Source organism: Prionailurus viverrinus, chromosome A2 (assembly GCF_022837055.1).
Source record: "Prionailurus viverrinus isolate Anna chromosome A2, UM_Priviv_1.0, whole genome shotgun sequence".
In the NCBI taxonomy this organism is placed as follows: Eukaryota; Metazoa; Chordata; class Mammalia; order Carnivora; family Felidae; genus Prionailurus; species Prionailurus viverrinus.
The window spans coordinates 5,101,302-5,124,413 of record NC_062562.1 but is presented as its reverse complement, the minus strand read 5'-3'; the positions used below and the strand labels follow the sequence as shown (position 1 = coordinate 5,124,413).

Here is a 23,112-nt window from a genome sequence, read left to right as displayed (position 1 = left end):
ATAAACGGGAAAATAAACTTGTTCTCGGTTCTAGTGGGAGGGGCATTCCCTGCGCCCACAGGTCTCGGTCCCTTTAAGGCGTCGCCAAACAGCGTAACGGGCTGCGCCAGACAGTGGACCCTTGGTGGGGGCGGGGCTGCGGGGCGCCCTGTGGTGAATGATTTAAAGGGGCCGCGCCTGCGGCGCCGGGCGGAAAGCTACCGGTGTTGGCGCAGAGTGGAGCCTGGCTGCGGCCCCCTGGGTGAGTCCGGGTTTTCGTCGCCCCCGCAGACGCGTCCCTTCCGGGATCGTTAGCGAGACCTTGGTTTTCCTAAGATCTGTCCTCCGATTTCTGGTAGTCCCAGGCTCTCTTATGTTCCCATCCCCCTCCTCACCCAGTTCCCGGCAGGTGTTTCCACGCGGGTAGCTGGGTGTGCGCTGGGGTGAAAGGGCCCTAGTTCTCCGTAAATTTTCCATGTAGTCTCTAAAGGGCCCAGTGACTCCCCCAAGTTTCCGTTAGTACTCCAGCCGTGCCAGAAACATTCTCATTCCCTCAGAAAAGCCCCAGTAATATTCCAGCGTTCATCCCGAGGCCGGTTCTCTAGCTCAAACGACCGCTGGGACGTGCCCATCCAGCTCCCAGTTTCCCCAGTAACAGTCCTGTATTCCTGGGAATCTCGGCAACTTTACAGTGACCCCCGGTAATTCCAGCATCCCTGGTTTCGTGTCAGTAATGGCGCCAGCATCGTTCCCAAAGTTCCAGTGATGCTCCACACTGTCAGAGACCCCATAACTTTATTAATGCGTGACAGTAAAGCTCCAACATCAGCCAGAACACCTTGTGACCCCGCCCCACTCCGAGCATCTCGGGATCCTTCCGAGACCTCGACATCACCCCAGGACCCCTTGTGTGGTAGTGTGCCGGCAGCACTCCCAGCGCCCCGGCCTGTGGGTTTCCCGAGGGGCAGGTTTAGGTCAGAAGCCAGTCGTCTCCTCGACCCCCATGGCTTGAAGACCCCAGTTTCCCTGGGAAGGTCCATCCAGCCTTCGCAGGGGGGTGCGGCCTAGCGTCTGCTGGGTCAGAATTGATCAATCCCGCAGGGAAGAAGCCAGGAAGGGGCCACTTGCGGGAGGAAGTCGGTCCTCTTGGGCGCCCGTGCAGTGGCTGCTGACTGGGTGTCTGGCAGGCTGCCCTTTAGCCCCAGGGTGGGGCTCTACCGCTGGGGCGTCTGCCGGCCCAGCTTATGGGTGACGGGAGCCAGGCGGGGAACCAGGGACCCCCCCCCCCCCCCGTCCCTAGCCCGGGACTCGAGGTCCCCCTGCACCACTTCTCTGCTCTTCAGTGCCCCTCCAGCTGTCCTCTGGCCAGCAACGCCATCCAGGTGGCCCGTACGAAAGGGGCAAGGCTCATGGTAAGGAGCAGGGCTTGCGGCAGGGGAGAGGGGGGCCCAGAGCGACGACTTGCACCGGTTCCTTCTACTTCGTATTCCCTAGGACTCAGGGCTACCAGACCTGCCTCCCAGTCTGAAGCAACTGATGGAGGCTCCGCTGCAAACCGGAATGGTAAGGGTTGGGGAGGTGTGGCGCTGCGGGAACTACAATTCCCGAAATGCTCAGCGCTCATCGCGGTCCCGTGAGACCTTGGTTACGCCTGTTCTGGCGGAACTACGTTTCCCGGCGTGCACCGCGGGCCGCGGAGCCGCCGGAAAAGAGTTGCGCCCCCGGGGAGGGAGCAGCGCCGGCCCATTCTGCAGATGGGGGCATCGAGTCACGGGCCGACTGTGACCTCCTCGGGGGCCGGGGACTTGGCGGAGTGGGATGGGGACGGGGGCGTCCCGGCCTCCGTGGAGGGCTCGGCAGGCCGGATATGCGATGCGCAGCCAGTGCCCTTCATCCCGCAGGTGCTGGGCGTGATGATTGGGGCTGGAGTCGCGGTGCTGGTCACTGCCGTATTCATCCTCCTGCTGGTGCGGAGACTGCGAGTGCAGAGTGAGGACCCGGAGGGCCCCTCCGGGGAGGCTGCGGCGTAGGGAGCTGAAATGTCCGGGGCCCTAAGGCAGTAGAGATGGGACTTACGGGAGTCTCCAGGCAGGGTCCTCATCTCTGGTCGCGTGGAGTCTGCGCGGAGCTCAGAGTGCTTCTCTCCCCACTTATCCCCAGAGACTCCAGCCCCGGATGGTCCCAGGTATCGATTCCGGAAGAGGGACAAAGTGCTTTTCTATGGTCGGAAGATTATGCGGAAGGTGAGTCTAGCACCTCCTGGGGTCCTTGCCGACCACACAGAGGTTCTACCCTTTCCCTCTTGCACCTCTTAGTAAGCCCGCCCTCCTTGAGTACGCGTCTCTGGATCTGGTCCCTTCTCCCCTTAGGTCTGAACTGGCAGTTCACCCATCCCCCATCCTTAATTCTCCTAGGTATCACAATCCACTTCCTCCCTGGTGGATGCTTCGGTCTCCACCACTTCCCGGCCACGCATGAAGAAGAAACTTAAGATGCTCAACATTGCCAAGAAGTAAGGCTGTACTGGGTGTACCTGGCGCTGGGGGACCATCTCAGGGACCTTTTGAGTAATCAGCCCACAGCAAAGGGCCTATCTAAGGGTTCTTTGAACCCCACGGACTCAGAGGGGCTATCTCAGAGCTCTCCCAGACAGGCTGTCTGTGGTGTCTGTGGTGTCTGTGCCCCGAGGGCTCTCTCAGCTATGTTCCCCTACCACAGGTGTGTCCGTGAGCCCGTTACCTCCAGCCCATATCTCAGACACTTTATAATACACGTAGGGGTCTGCCTCCTAGTTTGCCGTGTGGGCTAGTTCATGGGTCTCCCCACCCAAGAAGTGATTCATTGGGGTTCACTCAGGTGTTTCTGTGACCTGCTGGAGGGGCTGTCTCTAGCTTTTGCGTTCTGGGGGTATCTCTGCAATTTCTCCGTCAAAAAGCATCTTTCTATGTTACCTGCCTTAGAGTTCTTCCCACACTAAGGAGGCTGTCTTAAGCATTTCTGTACCGCCAGGAGTTATTTCAAGAATCTTCTTGCTTTAAGAAGCATAGGAGGGCATGTCTGGGGGCCATGTCATCAGCAAAGGGCTATCTCAGAGTCTGTGAGAAAGGCCCTCCCAGGGATCTTTCTAAGTTGGAAGCTGGCTCTGAGGTCGGTCTCCTGACATCATGGAATATACCTGAAGGTCTGTTTTGAGGGTGTCATCCCAGGGCTGTTCATGATCAACAGTTGTGTTATCACACAGCTTTTTAGGGCTTGAGAAGCAGTGGGTAGCTTTAGATTCTCTGTGGTCGGTTGAGGGTTTATATCTCGTGTGTGTTTATGTCGCGGGGGTGGTCTCAGTGTGTGCATACCCTTAAGGAGCTACACTGACGTCATGACCTTCAGAGGGCTATCTCAGCTCTCTGTGAACTGGGTACGGGCTAGCCCAAGATCTTTCTGATCAGAAAAGGAGCCATGTCTGGATTTCTCTGTATCATGGAGTTTAATTCAGGGGTCTGGTCATACTAAAGGGTCTATGTCAGGAGTCTTGTGACCAGGGGAGGGATCATCTCAGTAGTAACTGTGCCTTGCCAGGAAGGGTTCTCCCAGGTCTATGGTTAGCAGAGGAGCTATATCTGTACTCTCCACACATGATGAGAGCTATTTCAGGAGTCGTGACCATCAAAGGCGTCATCTCAGGGTTCTTGATATCTGGGCATAAGGGCTAGCTCAGGGATCTTTGCAAAGATCAAAACAGTTGGACCGGGGGGTGACTGGGTGGCTCAGTCGGTTAAGTGTCCGGCTTTGGCTGAGGTCATGATCTCGCGGTCCGTGGGTTCGAACCCCGTGTCGGGCTCTGTGCTGACCGCTCAGAGCCTGGAGCCTGTTTCGGATTCTGTGTCTCCCTCTCTCTCTCTGACCCTCCCCCGTTCATGCTTTGTCTCTCTCTGTCTCAAAAATAAATAAACGTTAAAAAAAAATTAAAAAAACAAAACAGTCGTACGGGGGGCCTCCTCATATGATGGAAGCCACCCCAGAGATCTGTTTGCATTAGAGAGATTATGTCAGGGTCTAGTCTGTGCTGAGAAAGATGGTCTCAGGGTCCCATGATGAACAGAGGTGCTATTTTGGGGGGCAGCCCGTATCTTACGTCAGGGATCTGCCTAACTACAGGTTCTACCTCAGAAGCTTACAATTAGTGAAGGAGTAACCAGCAAATTCATTTTGTGAGGGATTAGAGCAGTAAACATTTTAGGCTTTACAGGTCATACGATAGTTACAATTACTCAACTTAGCTGTTGAGCGGAAGTAGCCGCAGGTAATATGTAAACGAACATAAATGAACGTGAATTGCGAATTGCGTGTGTGCCGATAAAACTTTATTTACACAAGTGGGTAGGAGGCCAGAGTTTGCTGATCCCTGTCTTTTGTGATTTGGGGGAAAGGCTGTGTGGAGTCTCAGGTCTGCCCGAGCCCTCTCCCTACCCGCCCCCTGCACCCTTCTCTTCCCACCAGGATCCTGCGCATCCAAAAAGAGGCCCCAACACTGCAACGGAAGGAGCCCCCACCCTCGGTGCTTGAAGCTGACTTGACGGAGGGTGACCTGGCTAACTCCCACCTGCCCTCCGAGGTGCTCTACATGCTCAAGAATGTCCGGTCAGTGTTGGGGTGCAGGCGGGGGGCTGCAGAGCTGGGGGCTCACCTGACCTCCTGCATTCCTCCTCCTCCTCCTCCCTCCCCCATCCAACAGGGTGCTGGGCCACTTCGAGAAGCCGCTCTTCCTGGAGCTCTGCCGACACATGGTCTTCCAGCGGCTCAGCCAGGGTGACTACGTCTTCCGGCCAGGCCAGCCGGATGCCAGTATCTATGTGGTGCAGGATGGGCTGCTGGAGCTCTGTCTGCCAGGGCCTGTGAGTGGACCACCCAAGGGGGCACCAGAGGGAGATGGGCAGGGGGAATGGGCACTGGTTATCGGGATGGGCATTGCTGTCAGTCAGCAGGGTAGTAGTCTTCTGAGATGTGCGGGCAGGAGTTGGGAATGAATGCCCAAAGCTGTCGGGGTGGTCTGCATCGTCAGCAGTCACAGTTAGTGATGCCTAGGAAATGGATGCTGGTCAAAGATTTGGTGGGTGCCGGGATCGGGATGTCAGTGATCACTGGGTGGTGAGGTCGAGAGCCAGGGGTGTGGTCAGGAGGTGGAATGCCTGTTGGCAGGGTGGGGACAGCCGTGGTCAGCCCCCCACTCCCCTCCCGGTGTCTCAGGACGGGAAGGAGTGTGTGGTGAAGGAAGTGGTCCCTGGGGACAGTGTCAACAGCCTCCTGAGCATCCTGGACGTCATCACTGTGAGTGGTCGATGTTGGGGGGCGAGGAGGCTGGCTGTGAGGACAAAGTCGGAGGGCTGGTTTGGAGAGGGTCGTCTCAGGGACGCCAATCTCCGATAGTTCCCTCGGGTGCCGCCAGTGTTCTCAAGGCACTGGCGTTGGGAAGGACTGGGGGAGCGGGAAGGGGGCTCATAGCCCCTGATTTTGAGTCTCCTCGTTCCCCCGCGCCCCCAGGGCCACCAGCACCCCCAGCGCACTGTGTCCGCCCGGGCGGCCCGAGACTCCACGGTGCTGCGGCTGCCAGTGGAGGCCTTCTCTGCCGTGTTCACCAAGTACCCCGAGAGCTTGGTGCGGGTGGTGCAGGTCAGCGGGCCCTCTGTCTCCCTCCACCTACCCGACCGCCACGGGCACCTGTGGGCTGGGACTCAGCAGCCAACAGGGGCTCAAGCTGTGCTCTGGGCCCTGAGCAGGCAGAGCTCCAGGGGGGCCCTGTCCCCTCCCTCCAGCTGTCTCCACACCTGCTCCCCCCCATCTTCTGCCACCTGATTGTGGGTTTCTCCCTGGCTGGCCCTCTGCCCCGGGTCAGCCCCTCACTGCTGAGCCGACCTGGACCTTCCCTCCACTCCAGCCCCGTAATGCTTCCTCCCAGCCTTCCTGTTACCCAGCTCTTGTCCCGCAGTGTCTCACCTCCAGTTTTCTCCCCGGCCCCGCCCCCTCCGACCACGCCCCTGCAGATTATCATGGTGAGGCTGCAGCGGGTTACCTTCCTGGCGCTCCACAACTACCTGGGTCTGACCAATGAGCTCTTCAGCCACGTGAGTTGTGCCGGGAGTACAGGGAACACGGGGCTGGGGGTGGGACGCGTGCCTCCCAGGTGGTACCACCAGGGTGCTCTCTGTCCCCAGGAGATCCAGCCCCTGCGCCTCTTCCCCAGCCCTGGCCTCCCAGCCCGCACCAGCCCCGTGCGTGGCTCCAAGCGGGTGGTCAGTGCCTCCGCCACTGAGGAGCCAAGGGAGACTCCCGGCCGGCCACCTGACCCCACTGGGGCCCCGCTGCCTGGACCTGCAGGTATCCCAGAGGACCCCAGCCCTCTCCCGAGGACCCCTTAGCTGGGTACCCAAGTCTGACTCCTGTCCGGTCCCCTAGGGATCCCTAGCCTCAGGGAGCCATCGGAATCGCTTTCCTAGTTCCCTACCGCGTCATCCGAGCTTCAGGCGTGGTGGCTCTGAGGGGCCGGAGCCTGAACACGTGTCTCTCGCAGGGGACCCGGTGAAGCCCACCTCTCTGGAGGCCCCCTCCGCCCCGCTGCTGAGTCGCTGCATCTCTCTGCCAGTGGACATCTCAGGTTTGGGGCGCCGGAGGGGAGCGGGGGAGGCCATCAGGCTTCTGGGTTGAATGTAGGGGTCCCGGTCTTGATTTTCCCCATCTGTGAAGTAGGAATACTGGCAGCACTCGCGTGGCTTTTTGGCGGGTAATCACTGAGGTGGTTAAGAAGGATTCTGCGGGAGGGAGTGGTCACGGAGTAGTCCTGTCTGCACAGAGGTGGGATTCGGCACATAAGTCAAGTGTGGTCACTCGCGTCTTTGTTGTTTTTGTAAAATGCCTCCTGCTCACGGCAGGCTTGCAGGGTGGCCCCCGCTCGGACTTTGACATGGCGTATGAGCGTGGCCGGATCTCCGTGTCCCTGCAGGAAGAGGCTTCAGGGGGGCCCCAGGCGGCTCCCGCTCGGGTGAGGCCTTGCCCTCTCCCCCACCTCGCCCCAGCGCCCTCCCGGGACCCCAGCCTGGTGCACGGTGGCGTCCTCGGGAGGAGGTCAGGTGGGAGCACAGAGGTCACAGGCCCTGTCCCTTGCAGACCCCCACTCAGGAGCCCCGGGAGCAGCCAGCGGGTGCCTGTGAGCACAGCTTCTGTGAGGAGGAGTTGGCCACGGGGGGTTGCCCCTTCGGGCCCTACCAGGGACGCCAGACGAGCAGCATCTTTGAGGCGGCGAAGCGGGAGCTGGCCAAACTGATGCGGATCGAGGTGGGCGGCCGTGGGGTCCTGGGGCACATGAGGTGGAGGGTCGGGGTGGGGGGTGGGGGGGCGGACAGGCCCATCTCAACCCCGCTTTCCCTCCAGGACCCCTCCCTCCTCAACAGCCGGGTCCTGCTCCATCATGCCAAAGCTGGCACCGTCATCGCCCGCCAGGGGGACCAGGTGAGGCTAACTCCTGGTCTCTAATGCAGCTCTGACCCCAGACCTCTTTCTGACCCTTGATCCTTGCCCTTTGACCCTGTATGAAGATCCCCGAGTATGTGATTTCCGCCGCTGATCTTAGGTGCTATGACCCTGATCCCTATGTCCTCTGGACCTATCGACCTTTCTTCTCCAACCCTTGAACCTTTTATCATAGGACCCCCGACCCCTAGATCTCTCTTACCTGCCCCGGCCTCTCCTGTGACTTGTATTTTCTGACCTTTCCGTTCCTCAGTATGCGCTCACATCCTGTGTGCCTCTCGTCCTGGGCCCCTGCTGGGGTGGGTATGCGATAAGTGTGTGTGGATCAGAATCTGGACCCAGAGGCCGTGAACCAGCCCCTGGAGCTGGATTTCAGTGCTTCCTGGTAGCACCCAGCAAGTGTAGGAAAGCGTATCGCAGGAGTCCCTCTGGTGTGCACGTGGGGAAACTGAGGCCTAGTCATGATTTCACAGTCCAGAAGCCAGGAGGAGGAGGAGGAGGAGGGTTCTGGACTGAGGGGGCCAGAGTTGCAATCAGACTCTGCCCTGACTCCCTCTGTGACTTTGGGCATGTCATCGGAAATGTTCTCCGCTTCCTCATCCACAGAATGGGGTGATAATGGTAATTACCTGCTAGAATTGTCATGAGGAATAAAGAATAGTTCTGAACCTGAGGTGTTCAAGGGTGACAGGCCCAGGGGAGGGGGCGGAGCAGCTCATGGGGAGATGGGGGCGGGCGTGACAGGACTCAGGCACTGAGACTGCAACCCCACTTCAGGGGAGGGCCAGGGGGGCCCCAGGCTTGGGGAAGGGGGTGTGGATTTGGGGGTGGCCCACCTGCTACCGGCTGAGATACTGTTCTATCACTTGACCTGTTGGTTGAGCAGATGCCTCAAGCTGCTCATTGCAAGGTTGGGCTCCTTTCTACAGAGGAAATTGGGTGCGGCTTTCGCAATCTGGGGCTGAGGAAGTGGGGTCACACCGCAGCTCTTGTGGGGGGGCCCCTGGGCGCTGCTTATCTGCGAGACGAGGGGGCTCAACCCAGTCCCAGCTGGCCTGCTAGTGGACCAGACTGGTCTACAACCATGCGAGGCTCCTGGTGTCGGGGGGCTCTTCAGAACTTTGTCAGGGATGTTAATCTGCTGTGTCTCTCTCCCTCCAGAAATTCATACCACTGGTTTGCAAATGGGGGCATTTTTACCCCCCAGGGGACATTTGCCAGTGTTGCGACATTTTTTATTGACTTGGGAGGGTGCTACTGGCATCTAGTGGGTGAAGGCCAGACATGCAAGAATGCACAGGACAGTCCCCCCCCACCCCCAGCAGATTTATCCAGTCCCGAGGTTATGAAACTCTGCTTTACACAGGTATTGCCCAAAGTGTGCTTCTTGGAACACCTGTATTACTTACAAACAAGGGATCTGTGCTCAAACAGGTTTCTGGAATGTTGGCTATTTAATCCCTTTGTGGAAGCTCTATTAGCATATTCAAGGCTCTGAGAAGTCCTGCAGTGAAGAGACTTGCTTCCCAATCTGATGACAAAATGGCAGATTACTTTAGCAACCCCCATTCATATCCCAAACCGAATCTGGAAATTCTCTTAGAGGGTTCCAGCAGCTGTGTGTGTGTCCTGGGACTGCAGAGGCAGGAGATACCAGTAAGGCCCCTGCCCTTAGGAAAACCCACAGTTCTGACAGACCTTGCGTTCAAAAGAATGACACCAGTTCTTGTAAAATCATGTGCTTAGTGCATACACATAAAAGATGTTTTTGCCTTTACAAAATCTGGCTTAGGCAGGGTAGCACCTCTGAGGAAGTAACCTCCAGCTAAGGAGGAAGGAGGGGGAGGAATTAATTATGGGCAAGGGGCAGAAAAGAGCTTTCTAGGCAGAGGGAAAGCTTGTGCAAATGTCCTGTGGTGGAAATAGGATATTTGACCTCTAGGAGACAAAAGGAGGTCAACAGAGATGCAGTGGAACAAGGGAACTGGGAGCAAAGTATGTGTGTGTGTGTATATATGTGTGTGTGTGTGTGTATATATATAAATATATATATATATATATATATATATATATATATATATATATATTTGGGGATACTTTTTTTGACATATAATTCACATACTATGCAATTCATGCATTTAAAGAGAAGTCTGTGGTTTTTAGGACATTCAGAGTTGTGCAACCATCAACACTATCAAATTTTTTAATGACTTTCTTTTTAAAATTTATTTATTTATTTTGAGAGCACACAAGCAGGGTGGGGGCAGAGAGAGAGAACCCTGGGCAGGCTGTCCGCTCAGAGCCCCACACGGTGCTCAAACTCACGAACTGTGAGATCATGACCTGAGCCGAAATCAAGAGTCGGACGCTTAACCGACTGAGCCACCCCAGGCGCCCCGTAGACTGCTTTTAACTTTTGCCAGACTGTTTTCCGAAGCGGCTGCTCTGTTTTTACCTTCCCACCAGCAGTGGGTGACAGTTGTAGTTTCTCTGCATCCTCTCTAACACATTTTGATTCTAGTCATCCCAGTGCGTGCAGTAGCGTCTCGTGGTTGTGTTTTTTGTGTTGAGAGAGAGCGCGTGCACGAACGCCTGGGAGACGGGCAGAGGGAGAGAGCGTCTCAAGCAGGCTCCATGCTTAGCTCAGCCCAATGCGGGACTTGATCCCACGACTCCAGGATCATGACCTGAGCTGGAATCAAGAATCAGACAGTCAACCAACTGAACCACCCAGGTGCCCCTCATGGTTTTGATTTGAATTTCCCTAGTGATCAATATTTTGATCATCTTCTCATGTGCTTATTGGCCATTTGTCTACCTTCTTTGGGGAAGTGTCTATTCTGATGTTATGCCCAGAATTCGTGATCCCCAAAGACCACTAGGGAGCCGAGTCCGATGCAAAAGCAAAGAGCCTTTATTCGAGCTAGCTCGAGCTCAATCCCCTACCTGCACCGACGCAGAGGTGAGATACCAGGGAAGGAGAGCGAGTTTCAAAAGGACAAAGGTTTTATTGAGGCCTGGGGGCAGTTGGTGAGGTAATGGCTATGGCCTCAGCCGATTGGCTGGGGAGGGGTCCTGGGGAAGGGTCCGGCAGGTGAGGGAGGGTTTACTCAAGGGGAGGAGGTGTGGTCAAGGTGAAGGACACAGAACAAGATGGAGTCGGCTGGCGTAGGCCCGCCCTTTCACTGAGACTTTGACCATTTTTTAAAATTGAGTCAGTCTTTTTGTTATTGAGTTGTAAGAATTCTTTATGTATTCCAGATACGAGACCCTTAGCAGATAGGGGATTTGCAAGTATTTTCTCCCAGTCTCTGGGTTGTCCTTTCAGTTTCTTGAATCAGTGTCCTTTGAAACTCAGAGTTTTTCATTTTGATTAAGTCCAACTTATCAAGTTTGTGTTGTTGCTCTTATTTTTGGTGTCATATCTAAGGATTCCTCACCAAATTCAGAGTCACAAAGACTGAGCCCTATATTTGCTTCTATGAGTTTTACAGTTTTACCTTTTACCTCCATGTCTTTTGATCCATTTCTATATGGTGTGAGGTAAGGGTCCAAATTTATTCTTCCATGGGCTAACTAGTTGCCCTGCATAAACTCAGAGGGCTTAAGCTCAGCCATGCCACCCCCCTCCATAGCCCTTGCAGCCTCTTGCCGGCTATGTTGGAGAGAATTTATGGAGCTTGGGGCACCTGGCTGGCTCAGTCGGTTGAGCATGGGACTCTTGATCTCAGGATCATGATTTGAACCCCGTGTTGGTCATAGAGAGTACTTAAAAAAAAAAAATCTCATGGGTGCCTGGGTGGCTCAGTCAGTTAAGAGCCCGACTCTTGATTTCAGCTCAGGTCATGATCTCATGGCCTCATGGTCTGTGGGTATTGAGCTCCGTGCTGACAGCAAGGAACCTGCTTGGGATTCTCTCTCCCACTCTCTCTGCCTCTTCCCTGACTGTGCACGCTCTCGCTCTCAAAATAAGTAAACTTGTTTTAAAAAAATCTTCAAAAAAGAATTTATGGGCCTTAATCTGGTCTCAGATTTTGTTAATCCGTTACTAATGGCTACCGTGGGTGCCCAATGGAAATTAGGTATGTTGTGCAGCTCAGAGCACTGCAGAGCGTTTCCTCCCTCCCCTTAGCTTTTCCTCGGGGTGCACTGAGCTGAGTTGAGGGTGGGAGTGTTGCCCCCGTGCCCATCTCTGCCTCTGCCCCCCAGGACGTGAGCCTGCACTTTGTGCTGTGGGGCTGCCTGCACGTGTATCAGCGCATGATCGACAAGGCGGAGGACGTGTGCCTGTTCGTGGCACAACCCGGAGAGCTGGTGGGTCAGCTGGCGGTGCTCACCGGGGAGCCCCTTATCTTCACACTGAGAGCCCAGCGAGACTGCACCTTCCTGAGGATCTCTAAGTCTGACTTCTATGAGTATGGCGGGAGCCCCCCCCCCCCCCCCCCAGTGTTGGGGTGGGAGTGGTACTTGGAGGGCCCGACTTGACCCCATTGTGCTGGGGCAGAGCCCCTCCCCCCCCCCCCCCCCCCCCATGCCCGGTGCCTTTCCCCGGACAGCTTTGAGCCCTTCTGCTCCCACCACCAGGCCATCACGGGCCCTCTCCACTTCCCAAGGACATTCCCTTCCAGCTCCCCTCCCCCGGCTCACGCACCCCCCACTGTCCCCTGTAGGATCATGCGTGCACAGCCCAGTGTGGTGCTGAGCGCCGCGCACACGGTGGCCGCGAGGATGTCGCCCTTCGTGCGCCAGATGGACTTTGCCATCGACTGGACGGCGGTAGAGGCGGGACGCGCTTTGTACAGGTGCAGCTCAGGCCTTGCCTAGGACGCAGCCCCCACCCCGTGGCAGCCCCCACCCCGTCTCACCCGCTCCCCACCCCAGGCAGGGCGACCGCTCCGACTGCACCTACATCGTGCTCAATGGGCGGCTGCGCAGCGTCATCCAGCGCGGCAGCGGCAAGAAGGAGCTGGTGGGCGAGTACGGCCGCGGCGACCTCATTGGCGTGGTAAGCCCCCCCCCCCCCTCTCCCCAGCTCCTCCCAACAAACACGGCGTCCCAGGTAGTCTGATGGGACGGTGATGGCGGCTCCCTTCCGTGGGCGGGAGGAGGGGGCGACTTCTTGGGGTGGGGAGTCTTCATGGGTCTCCTCCCCAGACTTCTATCAGAAGAGGAGACAACCCCCCCACCCCCGGCCGACCCCTGCCGCATGGGTCCCTCTCCCCGACGTTCTAATGAGTCGTGGGGCCTGATCTTCCATCCCATATCGGGGGACCGTCGGGGTAGGGCCGGACCGCCTCCTCTCTGCACCCACGGTCGGCTTCCCCTTTCCTACCCGGGACCTCCCGGCTCAAGCAGCCCTGGTCACGCACGCGGTCCCCCAGGTGGAGGCGCTGACACGACAGCCTCGTGCCACGACGGTACACGCGGTGCGCGACACGGAGCTGGCCAAACTCCCCGAGGGCACCCTGGGCCACATCAAACGTCGATACCCGCAGGTGCTGCTGGGTGCTGTGCGGGCTGGTCTCCTTAATGGAGGGGAGGGCCCGAGGGGGCAGGGCCTAATGGGGGGGGGGGGAATAGAGCCCTAGGGAGGAGGTGGAAACCCCCCCAGTAAGAGCAGGGCTCTTTGGGGGCGGGGCCCGGGCAAGGGGTACGCAGGCAACCGAGTAGGAGGAGGGAAAAGTTGCCCCTCTCGTCTCACTGGAACTCCGCTTTCCCACGTCCAGGTCGTAACCCGCCTCATCCACCTGCTGAGCCAGAAAATTTTGGGGAATTTGCAGCAGCTGCAAGGACCCTTCCCGGGTGAGAGCCGGCAGCCCCGGGAATGCTGGGGGATGTAGTCGTAAGCCTAGAACGCGCCGGGAGAGGGAGCCCTAAGCCCTGGGCATGCTGGGAGATGGAGTCGGGCGTAGAAACCACGCTCTGCGTGGGGCTTGAAGCGGGGGGGGGGAATCTGATGGATTTCCGGTGCCTGCTGTGGGGGCGGGGAGGGGAATGGAGTTCGGGTTCCTGGGCAGGCCGGAAACGGAGACCTAGACCCCCGGCCATGCTTTTAATGGAATCTAAAGTGTCGGCAGTGCTGAAGGGCAGAGTCTTTAGTGGCAAGCTGGGTTGTGGGTGTCCAGGCCTACGGGGCGGGCTAGGGACCACATCTTGAGCCCACTGTAGAGGGAGTCCTTAAAGGAGTATGCTGGGAAATGAAGTCCGTCGGGGTGGGGGGTGGGGTCAAGGGTCTTGTTGGGGAGTGGCTTCTGAAGTGACGGGCAAGCTGGAAGGGGTTGTTCTCTGTTCCAGCGTTTGCTGGGAGGTGTGGTTCCTTGAGTTAGGGTCCTTCGGGGAATGGAGTCGGGTAACAGGCATGTGGGAGTATGGGGCCGAGATTCTCAGTGAGGGCAAGCCCACCCTGGATCAGCCCAGCAACCTCTACGCCTGCCCTTCTTTATCCCCAGGGTCTTCTTAGGCCCCTTCGGCCTTGATGCCTGGATGGGGGATGGGCAGTGGTGACCCTTGGCTAAGAACCGCCCCCACGCCCAGGGTCTTTCCTGACATTTTTTCCCCTGTCTTGGCCCATGTATACAAATGCCCATTCACTTCCATCAGGCCATCCGTCCACCCTTGTCACAATTCTGGGGCAATCGCAGGCGCAGAAACGTCAAGATTTCAGACCCCTGAGAGTCTCTCTGTTGATGAAATACAGAAAAGTTTTCCAGGGAGCACCTAACGTCCTAGGCACTGTGTTGGGCACGGGAGTGGGGAGAGTGCGTAGGCAGACAAAGCTTCTAAAAGGGCTTACAGCTCGACAAGCGAGGTATTTTAATGTTTATTAAATTAAATTAATTAAGAGAGAGACAGGGTTTGAGCAGGGTAGGGACAGAGAGAGAGAGAGACAGAGTCCGAGGCAGGCTCCAGGCTCTTGAGCTGTCAGCACAGAGCCCGATGTGGGGCTCAAACTCACCAACCGGGAGATCATGACCTGAGCCACAGCCGAGGCTTAACTGACTGAGCCAACCAGGCGCCCCACAAGCGAGGTATTTGAAAAACACAAAGAAAAGTCCTGATGTCACAAGCTGATACATACAGTGAAGAAAACAAAAGGTCTAGCGGAGGGAGGGCGGCCTTTCTGAGGACGATGAGCTGAGACTTGACAAATTAGATAGGGCCTGGAGGGGAACTAGGAAGACCCACACAGGATTTGGGGGCTTTGGACCGCTTCACGGATGAAAGGGAGCGAGCGGGAGAAATGGAGGCCGGGGCCTGGAGCCTGGGAGGGGCATTTAAGCTTATTCAGACTGGGAAGCATCTGGAGGGGAGGAGGCAGTGAGAGCACCAGGCAAGAGAGAGGGGTTCGTGGCTTGGTGTAGGAGGTTAGTGGAGAAACTGAGAAGCAAGTGGATGTTTCTGCCTAGTTTTGCGTTTAAGTCCCTTCAGTGGACAGAGGCACCAAGGCCAGAATGGGGTGGGAGCACGGATCCGTCCATGCAGACACATAATGTAGAGTTATGTGATGGATCCTGTTGAGGAGATTAGGCCCCAAATCGAAGTTCACATGGATAGATCTTATCAAGACGGGGGACGGGGTGAGGCTGCGGGACCAGGACCGAAGCCGTTACCTTTGCTGTGGCTTCACCAGGCCTCAGCTAAGGGATGAGGGCCCGGGATTTCTGAGGAGGAGGAGGAGACAGGTCTACCCTCCGGACACGATTGCACAACAAATCTTTACTCGGGACTCAGCAGGCTCGGGACTTGGCGTCCCCCCTCACTCGGAACTTACCAACCCAGCCAGCAACTTGGCAACCGTGGCGGTCCTGCCAGTGTGCGCGGAGGTGCCCATGGTGGCCTTCACCCTGGAGCTGCAGCATGCTCTGCAAGCGATTGGTCAGTCGGGGAAAGGGGCGTGTCTAGAGGCCATTGGGCGGGGCAGGGCGCACGTGGGCAGAGCATTGGCCAGTGAGGGTGGGGTGGACCCGGGAGTGGGGGGGGGTATTCTCTTATAGGAGAGCCTTCCTGCCCCCCCCCCACTCCCCGCAACTCTGCACCCCTCTCTCTTGGCCTGGATTCCTAACTTCATCCTCACCCATCCCCAGGTCCAACCCTTCTCCTCAACAGTGACATCATCCGGGCCCGCCTAGGGGCTTCTGCCCTGGATAGGTATGTGTTTGGGGTTTGAGGACGTGGGGATGGACTTGAAGCCCAGAATTCTTTCAATTCTGGTTGAGTTCTGGGCTGTGAACCAAGGAGCATGCGCCCCATCCTCCGGTCAATGGGAGCCCGTGGATTGAATCGCCCCTGGAGGGCGCGGATGCAGGGGTCTAAGATCCCCTCCAACCCTCCAACCCGGAATGGAGCTGCATGGTTTCCGGGAGGTGTGGGACCCCTGACCAGCCCCCAGGATGGCTCACCCCCAACCCCTGTCCCAGCATCCAAGAGTTCCGGCTGTCAGGGTGGCTGGCCCAGCAGGAGGATGCCCACCGCATAGTGCTGTACCAGACTGATGCGTCGCTGACACCCTGGACTGTGCGCTGCCTACGCCAGGCCGACTGCATCCTCATCGTGGGCCTGGGTGACCAGGAGCCCACTCTTGGCCAGGTCCGGAGACCGCACACAGGGACCCCGCCCTCCCGTGCCTGCGCCCGGCCCCGCACACCCTCACCGTGGGGCTAGGAGAGCGGGGACCCAAGCTCAGCCGGGGGTGGGGGGCGGGGGCGGGGAGGAAATGACCCACGATCAGTGACTTCCACCCTCCGCTACCCCACAGCTGGAGCAGATGCTGGAGAACACGGCGGTGCGCGCCCTCAAGCAGCTGGTGCTGCTGCACCGGGAGGAGGGCGCGGGCCCCACGCGCACCGTTGAGTGGCTCAACATGCGGAGCTGGTGCTCCGGGCACTTGCATCTGCGCTGTCCACGCCGCCTCTTCTCTCGCCGAAGCCCAGCCAAGTTGGTGAGGGCTGCACTTGGAGAGGGGCCCCGCGGGAGGCGGGAGGGGGCGGGGGGGGGGGGGGGGGAGCACCCTAGGGGCGGGGCCTAGGGGCTGTGGGGGCGGAGCGGTGCCGCGGAGGCCCAGGTACCGCCTCCTGCACCCCATCTTCATGCGTCGCCTCTCTCTCCCCCGCGTCCCCCGCCCCCTGCATCCCAGCACGAGCTCTATGAGAAGGTTTTCTCGAGGCGCGCGGACCGGCACAGCGACTTTTCCCGCCTGGCGCGGGTGCTCACAGGCAACACCATCGCCCTGGTGCTGGGTGGGGGCGGTGCCAGGTGAGGGGTGGGGCTTGTCCTGAAGGGTGGGGTTGCGGTGCCTGGGGGGTGGGGCTTGTTCCCTCGGAGCCCTCCCATAGGGATGGGGCTGGCGCTTGCTGGTTGTCTGGGGAGATGGGAGAAGGGGAGTCCTTGGTTGGGGGGGCAGGGGTGGGAGATCTCCAGGGAGTCCCTGGGTTTTCTCCCCTTTGCAGGGGCTGCTCACACATCGGCGTGCTGAAGGCATTGGAGGAGGCAGGGGTCCCCGTCGACCTGGTGGGCGGCACGTCCATCGGCTCCTTCATCGGTGCCCTGTACGCTGAGGAGCGAAGCGCCAGCCGCACTAAGCAGCGGGCCCGGGAGTGGGCCAAGGTGTGTGTTGGGGGGGGAGGGGGGAGGAAGTGGGGGGGGGAAGGAGGGGTGGGGGACAGGCCCACCCCCACCCACCGCAGGAGGGGACAGGCCCACCCCCACCCACCACAAGAGGAGCACCCTGAAACCTGACCCCAAAGGGTCCCTGAGCCCTTTCTGCCCTTTTCCTGACTTAATTTGTGAACCCCACTTGGACCCCAATAGCGGATCCCTCCAGGAATTTGTGACCTCCTGGTTAGTGACCTCGCCCCCAGCTGGAGCCAATCAGGGCCCTCTGTGACCCCCTTGTTAGTGACCCCGCGCGACTCCCGTTTGACCCTCACTGGCCTCCTTGCCCCTAGAACATGACTTCGGTGGTGGAGCCGGTGCTGGACCTCACGTACCCCGTCACCTCCATGTTCACTGGGTCGGCCTTCAACCGCGGCATTCACCGCGTCTTCCAGGACAAGCAGATCGAGGTGTGCCCTCCTCCCTTGCCTGCCCTGCCCCTGCTGCTCCCTGCGGGAGCCCCCACTCCTCTGCCACCCTGGTCCCTGTCCCCACAGGACCTGTGGCTGCCGTACTTCAACGTGACCACGGACATCACCGCCTCAGCCATGCGTGTCCACAAAGATGGTGGGTGCCCCCAGCTGGCCCCACGACAACCTCTGTGGCCGTGTCGGGAGGGGGTGCGGGGAGGGCAGCTGAGCATCTGGGACGTTGTTAACATGAGTGACCGTCCGCCCCGGCCTGAGGGCCGAGCACTAACCACCACCCACTAATGCCCCGGAGGCCCCAGGTATGTCTGTCCTCAGGGGTGGGGGGCTGGAAGGCTAGTCAGGCCCCTCACCCCCTCACCGCCGTCCCCGCAGGCTGCGTGTGGCGTTACGTCCGGGCCAGCGCCTCCTACTGTCCCTACCTGCCCCCACTCTGCGACCCCAAGGACGGGCACCTGCTGGTGGATGGGTGCTACGTCAACAACGTGCCAGGTCAGCGAGCCCACCGGGCTGGCCGGGCCTCCGAGCGTGTCTGAGCGTGTCTGTGCGTGTCTGTGTCTGTGTGTCCCGCCGGGCAGGCTCCCTGTGGCGATACGTACGCGCCAGCATGACGTTGTCGGGCTACCTGCCCCCGCTGTGCGACCCGAAGGACGGGCACCTCCTCATGGACGGCGGCTACATCAACAACCTGCCAGGCAAGTGGCTGCCCCCTCGCTCCCACGCAGAAGCGCGCACAGCACACGCGTGAGCAGGTGGGCCCACATGCAGGCACACAAACAGGCGCCCGGGAGGCCACGCCCTCGCACGCCCGTCCCTCCACGCTGCCGCAGACACACACGCGCGCACACGCACAGATGGGGGGCACCCGTGCGACCTAGTGAAGCTCTCGCGCTTACCTGCTGACCTCACCCGCGCCGGTGGCAGGCGGCCGGCTGTGCAGTTCGACGTGTCACATACCCCGAAGCGAGCGCATACGAACAGATGCGGGGGCTAGGTACACGCGCGCTCCCGGGGCCCGCAGGCCGAGGTGGGGGGGGGGGGTGTCAGCAGACGACAGCGAATCCGGCCCCCGGCCTGATTTTGCAAATGAAATTGCACAGCCACGCCCAGTCGTTCACGCTCTGTCTCGTGGCTGCTCCGTGCCGCCATGGCAGAGTCGCGCGCGGTTGTGATGGAGACCAGGTGGCTGCAGAGCCGGAGTTGTTTTCTCTGTGGCCCCTTACGGGAAACGTTGGCAACCCCCCGCCATCGGTGCTCTGCACAGACGCACAGCCTAACAGCCACACGCACGTGAGCAGGTGTGCACAGATCCGTAGGTGCACAGGCGCTAGGAGACTTGCGAGGGCCGTCCAGGTGGGTGCACAGAGACGACACACGCCGAGGTGTGCGTGCTCACACACACACACACACACACACACGAGACACACACGGGTGGCAGGCGTGTGCAGGCTCGTACAGGCGCACGGACGTAGGCACGTGTTCTGAGACACACAAACAAGCTCGTGAGGTACTCAGGCAAAGTCTGATGGAGACTCAGGTCTCTTTCCTGGCTGCAGGACCCTGTCCCCATCCCCCCAGGCCCTCCCAGACCCACTCGGGGACGCTCAGTGGGACACACGGACGTGGAAACACAGACCCACAGACACACCGGCCTCCTCACCGGGCCATCACCCGCCCTTCACCCCTCTGTCCTGTTTCTCTGAACCTCCTTGTTCCTGTTCATTGTTCTCTGTCCCCGTCTCAGCCCCAGATCTCCCCCCAGATCCTCTCTCCCTCCAAATCTCTGATATCTCTGCCCAGAAAATCTCTGTTGCTGTCCCTGCATCTCTGCATGTCTCTCCCTTGTGGTTTGACGTCCACGCGTCTCCGTGTCTGTTTTCTTGCCCCTTGGTCTTCCAGCCTCTGTGACTGTATCTTCCTGCCTCTCTGTTTCCTAGTGTCCTCACCACCTTGTCTCTCCTTATCACTCCCTCCACACCTCTGCCCCACCCCCCCAACGTGTCTGACTTTGTGTTTCCTCCCCAGCGACGTTGTCTGTACCTCCATCTTCTCCACCCCTCTGGCCCCACTTCCCCAGACCTAAAAGCTCCACCGTCTGACCCTACCTCCTCAATGTCATGGGCATCAATGCCCATGCCCTTTGCATACCGGCTTGTTGTTTGCATGGTTTTTCGTGTGTGACCTTTTGCATGATGGTGTTTGTGGGACTGGGTTGAGCTTCCCTGCCCTGGGCTCTGGCGGGGAGCCACCTGCTGACCGCCCCCGGCCCCACAGCGGACATCGCCCGCAGCATGGGTGCCAAGACGGTCATCGCCATCGATGTGGGGAGCCAGGATGAGACGGACCTCAGTACCTACGGGGACAGCCTGTCTGGCTGGTGGCTGCTGTGGAAGCGGCTAAACCCCTGGACAGACAAGATCAAGGTTCCAGACATGGCTGAGATCCAGTCTCGCCTGGCCTACGTGTCCTGCGTGCGGCAGCTGGAGGTTGTTAAGTCCAGCTCCTACTGCGAGTACCTGCGCCCGCCCATCGACTGCTTCAAGACCATGGACTTCGGGAAGTTCGACCAGATCTATGTGAGCGGGTGGGAGTGGCATGGTGCCTGTATGGTGGGCTGACAGAGCTTTACTACTTAGAGCCCAGAGCAACATGAGGGGAAGGATTCTAGGGCTCCGTTCCCAGATGGGATCTGTGAGGAACAGAACGGTAATTGATTTGTGATGTCTGCAGTGCGTGTGGCAAGTGAATGTGGCTGTGCATGTGCCGTGTAAGAACTAAGATTCCCATTATGTGCCAGCTGCACTGCCTGAAGCACTGTCTAGCGATTTCTAAAGCCATTTTCTTCATCGGTGGGAATGAGAACATTGGTCAGTTTGTAACGTTTGCCACAAGCATGGGAGAGGTGTGGAGCAGTGCATATGTCACCTGCCACTGACCTGAAAAATATGTCCTAGCCCATGCTAGCTGAAATTGACTGGGAGCTGCTGACCAGAGCCCTGAGTAAAAAAGTCTGATCCCCTTTCTGGGCTCACTAGGAAAGTGTGCCGTGATGGATTGGTGACGTCTGTCATGGGCACGGGAGATGGTGATATCTACAGACGTATTGCATTTTTGCAGACCTTGAAATAAGCTTACACGACGTCATCTCAGGCCATTTGGTACTTGGCACACTGCACAGGGCTGAGTGGGAAAGAACGTAGAGAGATTGATTGGTAATGTCTGACAGGCACAGGATGAGACGATTGGTAATGTCTGACAGGGGCACAGGATGAGAAGCGTGGGGACAAGTGTGCGACCTATGGCTGGCCCTGAAATAGGTTTAGTCTCAAATGCCAGCTCCCCCAGAGCATCAGGCTGTTGAGAGGCCAAGGAAAGGTCAACAGAACAGAGCTGAGGAGAGAAGGGGAGGCAGAGAAGACCGTTAGGGGAGTGGGGTTTGCGGGCATGGCCTCAGCCTTCTTGCCTCCTGCAGGATGTGGGCTACCAGTACGGGAAGGCTGTGTTTGGGGGCTGGAGCAGGGGCGACATCATTGAGAAGATGCTCACGGACCGGCGGTCTGCTGACCTCAATGAGAGCCGCCGTGCGGATGTAAGCCCGTGACCTACCCCAGTGGGGCCACTCTTAAAACTAGATTACCCCAACCCGTCTCAGGTGACCACAGACCTCCTTGAATTTAGCTGAGACCCTCAGACCAGAGAACTTCCCCTAGGATCTTCGGGCCCCCAAAACACCACAGACCCTGATGCTCCAGGATCCCACAGAGGCCCCGAGACCTTCACTTACACCTGCATTCCACAGGTGCTGGCCTTCCCCAGCTCTGGCTTCACCGACTTGGCAGAGATCGTGTCCCGGATTGAGCCGCCCACGAGCTACGTTTCCGACGGCTGTGCTGATGGTGAGGGGCCCAGGTCGCTCATAGGAGGGTGGGGCTGGGCCTGGGATTGGTGGGCCCCTGGCCCCACACCTCACCTTGCTCCCTGATTCCAGGAGAGGAGTCAGATTGCCTGACAGAGTATGAGGAAGACGCAGGGCCTGACTGCTCGCGGGACGAAGGGGGCTCTCCCGAGGGCGCCAGCCCCAGCACCGCCTCTGAGATGGTGAGAGTGAGTGGCCCAGGCCCTCCCCAAGGTGGGGTGACATGGCTGATGCATGCCGAGCGGCGTGCACCAGCATCCCGGGCTCTGTGATACGTGTTGATACGTGTGTGTGGCACTCCTGTCCCCTCAGGAGGAGGAGAAGTCAATTCTCCGGCACCGGCGCTGCCCGCCCCCGGACCCTCCCAGCTCGGCTGTGGATGCCTGAGGACCTCGAGAGGGTCCCCCTGGGGCTGGGCTGGGGGCGAGCCCTGTGGGGGTGGCTCATTCCCTCTCTGCCTGCTGCTATGCCTGCGACCCTCCTGGGTCCCCCTTGATCCCAGCGCCCAGGGCGCACACACTGGACTGCCCTGCCCCCGAGGGGAGGGACAGCACCGCACTGAGGACCCTGGATCAGTTACTCCCAATAAACCCTCCCCTCTTGGAAGTGGCCTCATGTCATCTTTGGGTGCAGGGGGCACCTCACCCCACCTTCCATGACTGGGATGGCTGGAGCTGGGGCCGAGACAGCCTTGAGCTTGTCACAGCCCCCACCCCTGCTGCCCCCTTGCCCAGCCTCAGGCCCAGCTTCCCTGAGGGCTCTCAGAATTCACAGGACCTCCGAATGCCACAGGCAACCCCCAGGGATCACAGGTGTTCTTGGGTGCCCACCCTGGCACCCCTTATTTTCCCCCTGCCCTTGGCTGGTCCTACTGTGTGCACGTGCTTTGTGTGCTACGTGTGCCTACTGTGTGCGCAACAGAGCCTGGCTCCCAAAGGATGCCCTGTGCAAATACGCAGGCACATGTGGGCGCACACGCGTGCACGGAGCTCACAAACTTTCAGAGACTCCCAAGCATGACCTTACTGTGTGTTGAGCTGAGGCCGTACAGAATGAGCCAGTCCCGACGGCGCGCGGAGACCTGTCCCCAGGGGTTCTCAGTCACCGTCTTGGTGTGTCTAGACTGTGGAGCCGAACTGCCTGGTGTGAAGCCCCAGGCTGGCTTCTTACTGGTGGCCTCAGGCTTGTGGCTGAAACTCTGAGCCTCACCTGCTCCACCTGTGAAGTGACGCTGGTAGTAAGTGCCCCATCAGATTCCACTGCTACTGTCACTACAGCTGTCGCTACTGGGCTCTAGCCTGGGCCTGAGCCCGGGCCCCTCGAGGCTCCCAGCCGGCACCCCTACTGTGTGCTGAAGGCCTTTTGGGGGCTCCCAGTCACTGCCTTTACCACATGCCGTTAAGTGCAAAATTCGGTGGCACCGTTGTGCAGCCATCCCCACCGTCCCCCTCCAGAACTTTCTCACCCGAAACTGAAACTCCGCCCCAATTAACCACTAACTCCCCCTCGCCCAGCCCCAGCACCCACCAGCTACTTTCTGTCTCTATGGGTTTGGCTCCTCCAGGGACCTCATATAAATGAAATCAGATAGTATTTGTCCTTCGGTGTGACTGACTTATT

General features: G+C 58.8%; 1 protein-coding gene across 7 annotated transcripts; it reads left to right on the top strand.

Annotated features, from left to right (window-relative positions):
• Positions 1 to 53: 53 nt before the first annotated feature.
• On the top strand, positions 54 to 22,098 carry PNPLA6 (patatin like phospholipase domain containing 6). 7 transcript variants are annotated; one of them, XM_047842818.1, is made up of 35 exons: positions 54 to 241; positions 1,323 to 1,391; positions 1,474 to 1,542; positions 1,881 to 1,968; positions 2,140 to 2,222; positions 2,394 to 2,491; positions 4,474 to 4,614; positions 4,709 to 4,868; positions 5,221 to 5,301; positions 5,515 to 5,643; positions 6,015 to 6,095; positions 6,186 to 6,348; positions 6,542 to 6,625; positions 6,900 to 7,009; positions 7,135 to 7,302; positions 7,399 to 7,476; positions 11,707 to 11,912; positions 12,168 to 12,299; positions 12,379 to 12,502; positions 12,879 to 12,992; positions 13,224 to 13,299; positions 15,229 to 15,372; positions 15,582 to 15,645; positions 15,915 to 16,083; positions 16,253 to 16,435; positions 16,631 to 16,749; positions 16,944 to 17,100; positions 17,442 to 17,558; positions 17,646 to 17,715; positions 18,155 to 18,271; positions 19,851 to 20,152; positions 21,049 to 21,165; positions 21,376 to 21,472; positions 21,565 to 21,680; positions 21,805 to 22,098. In XM_047842818.1, the coding sequence occupies exons 2-35, from the start codon at positions 1,389 to 1,391 to the stop codon at positions 21,877 to 21,879; spliced, it is 4,035 nt and encodes a 1,344-aa protein (XP_047698774.1). In that variant the 5' UTR covers positions 54 to 241; positions 1,323 to 1,388; the 3' UTR covers positions 21,880 to 22,098. The 7 variants fall into 7 exon arrangements, with proteins under 7 accessions (XP_047698774.1, XP_047698730.1, XP_047698738.1 ...); XM_047842774.1 differs by having other exon boundaries at positions 54 to 1,391; XM_047842782.1 differs by lacking the exon at positions 18,155 to 18,271 and adding an exon at positions 17,952 to 18,068 and having other exon boundaries at positions 54 to 1,391.
• The last annotated feature ends 1,014 nt before the right edge of the window (positions 22,099 to 23,112 follow it).

Coding starts and splice junctions, on each gene's coding strand:
- PNPLA6 (XM_047842774.1), top strand. CDS start 1,224: ATGGGTGACGGGAGCCAGGCGGGGAACCAGGGACCCCCCCCCCCCCCC. Junction 16,436..16,630: donor GCCGAAGCCCAGCCAAGTTG/GTGAGGGCTGCA, acceptor CCTGCATCCCAG/CACGAGCTCTATGAGAAGGT. Junction 17,559..17,645: donor TCCAGGACAAGCAGATCGAG/GTGTGCCCTCCT, acceptor CTGTCCCCACAG/GACCTGTGGCTGCCGTACTT.